Source organism: Mus caroli, chromosome 12 (genome assembly GCF_900094665.2).
Source record: "Mus caroli chromosome 12, CAROLI_EIJ_v1.1, whole genome shotgun sequence".
In the NCBI taxonomy this organism is placed as follows: domain Eukaryota; kingdom Metazoa; phylum Chordata; class Mammalia; order Rodentia; family Muridae; genus Mus; species Mus caroli.
Window position 1 is genome coordinate 100,140,711 of NC_034581.1, and position 7,317 is coordinate 100,148,027.

Sequence of the window (7,317 nt, forward strand, 5' to 3'; positions counted from 1 at the left end):
GGGGATTATGCTTCATTTTCCTTACCACTGGTGCAGTTGAACACACGGGGGAAGATTTTGCTGAAGCAGAAAATTCATCCCAGAACAGAGACACCCCAGAGAGCTGCAGCAATTTATGAGCAAAAGCTGTGGGCTGATGCACATTGACTCCTGAGGACTCGTCGGCTGTTTCGTCACAGTACACGGTCCTGAAAGGTACAACAAGAGGGCACTTGGGCAGACTCCTGGGGACCTAGGTGTTCTAAGTTAAAAGGAAACGTCATAGGTAGTGCCCCTAAGACCATGCCTATAACAACATTGCCTGTAGCCCAGCACCAGGGAGGCTGAGGGAGGATGAGCAGGCACTCAAGAGCTGCCTACCTACACAAGAGTCTGTCTCAAAAGAAGTTTGTTGGGGCTGGCGAGATGGCTCAGTGGTTAAGAGAACTGACTGCTCTCCAAAGGTCCTGAGTTCAAATCCCAGCAACCACATGATGGCTCACAACCATCCGTAATGAGATCTGATGCCCTCTTCTGGTGCATCTGAAGACAGCTACAGTGTACTTATGTATAATAATAAATAAATCTTAAAAAAAAAAAGTAGTAGTCTGTTTCATCAGGCGTGGTGACAGTCCTTTAATCCCAGCACTTGGAGGCAGAGGTAGGCAGCTGGATATCGTCAATCTTTGATATTCAATATGCATTTTTTTTCATTTATGTGTATAGGTATATAGGTGTGAGTTTTATGTTGCATATATATGTGCAGTTGCCCCCCCAAGGACAGAAGAGAATACTGGATCTCCTGGAGCTGGAGTTAGAGGCCATTGTGAACTGGTCTACATGAGTGCTGGGATCTGAACTCAGGTCCTCTGGAAGAGCGGGAAATGCTCTCAGCCACTGAGCCACGTCTCCAGTGCCCTTCAGTGGACTGTTCTGTGAGGAGGCCATATAACATGGCCAGAGTTGAACAGTTACTACTTCAACACTGTCAGAGCTCCTGTAAGAGCAACATTCTTGACTTAATCCTCACAAAATTCTCAAAAGAAACAGCACCATCATCCATTTTCACTAAAGAAGTAGGCAAGCCAAGCACCACGGCCTGGAGTCTTCCACACACCGAGACTCGCCTAACTACTGTGCACATGTGGGAAGCGCAGACTCTGTAGAGCGTCACCGTGGCAGCACTCAAGTTAACTAAGAAGACTGCCCAGGCAAGCTCCACATAGCCCTGGGTATAACGACACTCTAGCTGGGGCGTCCAGCTTCTGTATGGGATGAGAGCATACTTTAGAGAGCAGTGCTGTGCTCTGAAGTTATGCAATACATGAATTTAGCATCACCGCAGCGTCCAGCATCCTCAAGTGTAGTGTCAGAGAGTGAGGTCCTTAAGCTTTCAGATATAAAATCATCTTACCTGTCTACTCGGATTTCAAGTGCAGCTCCAGTTTTAGAATTTTCTGGCACATGTTCAATTCTTAAAACAGTATCTATAAAAGTGACTTTCACTCTTCTTAGTACTAGAGCAAACAAGCAAGTGTCAATGGTAAAACCACAGGTACACCAAGTAAGACCCGATCCCACCCACCCCACCCTACCCTTCCTCCCCTTCACTCCTGGGCTGCCATTACTCTCAGCAAGTGCTGATCACTGCAACTTCACCATCCACTCTCAGGAAAGAAATAATTGCTAGTCTGATAACAAAATAAAAAGGGCAGATTGGTTTCCTTTTAAGCACCCAGAGCCTGTATTATGCCAAACACACTGTTGCCCATACGCACATCCCCAAGTTCCATCACAACAGACACTTGGGACAAGGCTGATCTCTAGCCTGATCCTCCCACAGGCATAATTAACTAAACAAGGAGAACCCTGGGAACCAAAGCATACAATCAAACTGAATGCAATGTTTAAAACGGCCTCAGTTCTCAAGTGAAAAAATAATTCTTTTTTAAAATAATTGATTTATTTTTATTTCCTATGCATTGGTGTTTTCCTCCAGGTATGTTTTTATGAAGGTGTCAGATCCTCTGAAACTGGAGTTACAGGCTGTTATGATCAGCCATGTGGGTGCTGGGAATTGAACCTGTTCTCTGGAAGAACAGCCTATGTTCTTAACCACTGACCCATCTCTCTAGCCCCAGAGAACATCCCTCCAACAGAATGGGTCTTAGGCCCCAAACCACCACATAAAACCTGGGCTGTGAAGACGCTCATACTGCAAACCTGTTTCGATGGTTTCTGCAAACTTTTCCAGTCCCTCGAAAGGCTGCGATGCCTCTCCTTGCTCATCTGTCAGTTTCTGGCTAAGACACTCCTTTGCCAGCTGCATACTGCTGGTCATGAAGCTTGACCAGTACATAGGCTCGGACCCAGTTGCTGCAAAGTACAAACACACCTAGATAGTTTCTCAAAGGTCTATACATATCACTGCTTAAAATACTATAGTTATGGTAGATTGTCAACATTATGATGGTACCTGTAAAAATATTCTAGAAGTTACATAGGACATTAAGTATCACCTTATAACAACAAAAATACAGGGGGGAAAAGTCTGTAATATATTCTTATTTCGTTTTATTTTTATCAAGTTTTATTTTTATTGACTCAACAAAACCTAGTAGGTATAGTCACTCATACACTGCACCATGCTCCAGCCTACACCGTCCTGTGTAAAGGGTCAGGCAGTGGGTATTCACTTGGCTTTATGAGCTATGTGTTCTGTCACACTTGCACACAGCGTGGCTGTGTCTCAATAAGATCTGACTAAGGAAAACGGTGGCAGACTAAGGCCTGCAAGCTGAGGTCTGCTAAGCAACAGTAAAGCTGGGAAATCAATTATAAGTATGCACTCAAGACAGTTTATCAGCATTAGGAGAGGTAAGAGATGGCTGACAAGAATGAGTAGGGAGGTGTTGCCAAGAAACACTGTAAGACTGAGGAAAGCCTACTCTTCCATCTGCAGGAGAGGGTCCAGCAGAAGGAGCAGGCGACAGCAGATGCAGAGTCAGTATAAATGCAGGTGAATGAGTGTCCTCGGAGGGACTGCACACAGGGACCCTGAGAACCCTTCCCAGTTCTGGCCTGCTGAGGAAATACGAGCCTCCTTACAGTGCTCAGAACAAACTGACACTCTACTGCAACTGCTGCCTTCCACAGAAGAACTTAGAGCCTTTTTAATGGGCTCATTTAAAGAGGAAATACTTCAAGGCTCAACTTTTGAAAGGGAGACATATTTGCCCACCATGGTTGAAAGACAGAATCAGAGCCAGGACTAGAGGCACAGGCCTTTAATCTCTGAACTAGGCAGGCAGAGGCAGGAGGACCTCTGTGAGTACAATGCCAGTCTGGTTACATACTGAGTTCCAGGACAGCCAGGGAATCCTGACTCAAAATAATAGCAATAGTGATGGTGGTGGTGGTGGTGATGAAATCATTTTCGTTCTTGTTTGGGGGATTTTTGCTTTGTTTGAGATAAAAAACCTTTTTTTTTTTTAAGATTTATTTATTCATTTTATGTATATGAATACACCATTGCTGTCTTCAGACACACCAATAGAGGGTATCAGATCCCATTGCAGATGGTTGTGGTTGCTGGGAATTGAACTCAGGACCCCTCAAAGAACAGTCAGTGCTCTTAACCCCTGAGCCATCTCTCCAGCCCCAAGATAATCTTACTATCTAACTATTTGAAGGTTGGCTTCAAACTTACAATCATCCTGCCTCAGCCTCTTGAGAGCAGGGACCAGAAATGTGTGTTACCAAACCTGGCTAGATACAATGTGATAATAAATTATCAGGAACCTAGGATGATGGCTTAGTCCATAAAGTTCTTGCTTTTAAAGCATGAGGACCTGAGTTCAAACCCAAATTGGTCATAAAAAGTCTAACATGGTAACCCTAGCACCGAGGAACAGGGACAAGTAGATCCCCAGGACTCTGGCTGGCCTGCGAGCCTAATTGAGTCCAGACTCTATCAGACCCTGTCTCAAAAAACATAAGGTAAACAGAGTATTAGGAACAATACCAGAGGATGTTCTCTGGCTTCAGTGTTCATGAACACACACACACACACAACACACACAGATACAATTAAATAGCAGATTTTTCCAGTTGTAGTGGAAAACTCCTACAATTCCAACACTCAAGAGGCTGAGGCAGGAAGATCATGGTTTCAAGGCCAGCCTGAGCTATAGAGTGAGTTCAAGTTCAGCCTGAGCTGCACTGTGAGACTGCCTCAAAATAAATACATCAACAAAACAGATCACTACGGTTCTACAAAGCATCATTTAAATTTTTGTTTTTCAGGAAATACTTTGGATTATAACTTATGCATATGTACACAGACAGCATTTATCTAGAGTTACCGTTTCTACCCATTTCTCTGTGCTCCCCTCTACGGTTGAGAGAGAGCACATCAGCTTATCCAAGCCCAGCTTACATAACTATTACCAACATGGATGTGGTGAGTCACAAATTTAGTGCTATATAAATTCCTAGCAATCATTATTCTTCAACACCAGTTGGTTCAGATTTTACCAACTGAAGTCAAACCCCGTCCTGGAGGCTGGGGAGTTAAGAGCTGAACTACTCTTAGAGAGGACCTGAGCTCTGTTCCCAGCACCTACATCAGCTGCTCACAGCTGCTGTAACTCTAGTTCTAGGGCGATCTGATGCTTCTGACCTCCACAGAGACCATGTGCACACAAACCTAAGTCCCTCTCTACATACATATAATTAAAATAACAAAAATTTTAATTTTGACTTAAAAAAATATCTAATCCTATGCCCTCCCAACATTTCTCCATGAATCTTTGAATAGTCTTTCTCATTTGGGAACTCAATATTTTTAATCTTTAAAAGAGAAGTCACAGCCAGGCAGTGGTGGCGCACGCCTTTAATCCCGGCACTTGGGAGGCAGAGGCAGGCAGATTTCTGAGTTCAAAGCCAGCCTGGTCTACAAAATAAGTTCCAGGACAGCTAGGGCTACACAGAGAAACCCTGTCTAGAACAACCCGTACCCCCACTCCCCAAAACGAGAGAAGTCACTTCAGATAACTAGAAATAAATAAGCACGTATTATGTATACATTAGTGCTCTGGGGCATGACTTAGGAGGAAACCCTTCTATAGGCATACTCACATACATCCTACAGTGCTAAATCCTCGTATCCTAGCAACTGAAAAGTCTCACAGACCCAGTTGAAAGTCATCAACCCAACGCTCACTTGCTTACAGCTGGGTTAAGGGGCACCAGGAAACACCTACCTACTCGAGGTCGAGGCCGGAAGACCATCTCCAGTCCTCTCACTTCCAGGGCACAGTTGTCCTGCAGCAAGGAGCCCCATGGGACGGACAGGGAAATAGACTGAATAAATCCTTCCGTGACTTCTAACGGTGCATCTGCTGACTCCAGGATTTCATTGAGACACTAGAGAGAACAAAAACAGACTCATTTTGAAATCAGACAAATAGAAATACAGAATGTCAACTTTTTCAATGATGTGAATGAAGATGCCCACAGAGGTGCTGAGCACTGACAATGTAAGGCAAGGCTGGGCTGGAGAAAAAAGTCTCAGTGGCTAAAAGCACTGGCTGCTGTTCCAGAGAACCCTGGGTTTGATTCCTAGTGCCTACATGACCGCTCACAACCATCTGTAACCTTCTTCTGATCTCCAGAGACCTGGGCACACATGCAGGGAAAATAAAACATCTGTGATCATGCATATCTCTGTGTTCTTAAGAACAGCTGAGCTATCCAGCGTCATGGACTGAACAACTCCTGGCTTCTTGGACTTTCCATTAGTAGACAGCCATTGATGGACTAAGTGGACCACAGCCTGTAAGGCACTCTGGTAAATCCCCCTTCCCATGTAGAGTCATTCTATCAGTTCTTGACCTCTAGAGAACCCTGACTAATACAAAGAGCTTTCCTCAGGTCTGTCTGAGCCCTAAAGACTTTCCAAGGATTTAGAAGCAATGACAGATTTTTTTGCTTTGTTTTCCAAGACAGGGTTTCTCTGTGTAGCCTTAGCTGTCCTGGAACCAGCTCTGTAGATCAGGCTGGCCTTGAACTCACAGAATTCCACTTGCGTCTGACTCCTAAGTGCTGGGATTAAAACTGTGTGCCACCATACCCAGCAGCAACAATGATTTTTATTAAATGTTTAAACTAATAAGTTTACATTTATTTATTATTATTATTTAATGGGTGGGGTGGGGTAAATGCTCAAAGTGCTTGTGCTATGTTCCCACTGGTACACATAATACATGTGCCTATTTTGTGTGTGTGTGTGTGTGTGCACCTAGTACAGAGGTCAATATCGGGTGTCCCCATTGTCCTCAGTCACTTTCCACAGTGATACACGGTCTTTCACTGGATGTAGGCCTCAGTAATTGTGCTGGACTATCTGGCCTGGCAGCTCTAGGAACGCACTTGTGTGCAGCTCCACAGGGACATCACGTACCCAGCTTCCTGGGAGGTACTCAGCGGCCAACCTCAGGCCCTCATGCTCTCAGGGCAAGCACTTTCCTAGGCCTCAGCTTTCTTACATTCTCATCTAGCCCCTAGGATTACCCTACTTTTTCACATTCTAATTTCCCGTGGCTTCTGTGACTGTGTCGCTCACTTGACTGTCATCATCTGCCTTTGCTTCTCTACCCTTCTCACTGTAGACGTTCTGGGCAGCTGTGTCCTTTAGTCAGCACTCACACTGTCAGCTTCCAGTAGTTACTGACGCTCATGCTCGAAGCCCACTCTCCTGCAGTCTCTGACTACAGACAGCACCCTGGAAGCTCAGGACAATCAACCAATCTCGATCAGACTCAGCCTTCTCCTTCCCTCCTTCTCTTCCTCCTTTCTATTAGGCTGACAAAAAGGAACCGCACAGGCCAGGAGGTAAAGCCTGATAATCTGGGGCAAGAAGAAAGCTCACTACCACAGATTGCACTGTGACTTCTGTGTGCATGCCACAGCACACTCTTCTACACATCCACACCCCCACACACACAGTACACACATATGCATGCTCTTGTACACATACACAAATGAATAAGTGAGAAGTTAAATAAATAAATAAATGTAGGGTTATTAGAGGGATTGTCATTTTGCATCAGGGATTTTAAATCATTATAAATAGGCCTAAGCCTATCTTCATTAATCAAAAGAAAAACCATTACAGTCAACTTGTTTTGTTTTTCCAGTAAGAAATGTTTATTCCTATAGCATTAAAAAAAAAAATCTATGCAGCCGGGCGTGGTGGCGCACGCCTTTAATCCCAGCACTCAGGAGGCAGAGGCAGGCGGATTTCTGAGTTCGAGGCCAGCCTGGTCTACAAAGTGA

The 7,317-nt window shown here is 44.6% G+C and overlaps 1 protein-coding gene across 1 annotated transcript in view; it reads right to left on the reverse strand.

The window, feature by feature from the left end:
- The window catches only part of Atg2b (autophagy related 2B), a 64,535-nt gene that overhangs the window by 48,832 nt on the left and 8,386 nt on the right, over positions 1-7,317 (reverse strand). The window contains exons 2-5 of the mRNA XM_021179653.1: positions 5,244-5,406; positions 2,203-2,355; positions 1,394-1,496; positions 26-188 (exon numbers count right to left, since the gene is read on the reverse strand). Of these exons, the coding sequence (XP_021035312.1) occupies positions 26-188; positions 1,394-1,496; positions 2,203-2,355; positions 5,244-5,406 (582 nt within the window). The remainder of the gene's footprint in view (positions 1-25; positions 189-1,393; positions 1,497-2,202; positions 2,356-5,243; positions 5,407-7,317) is intronic.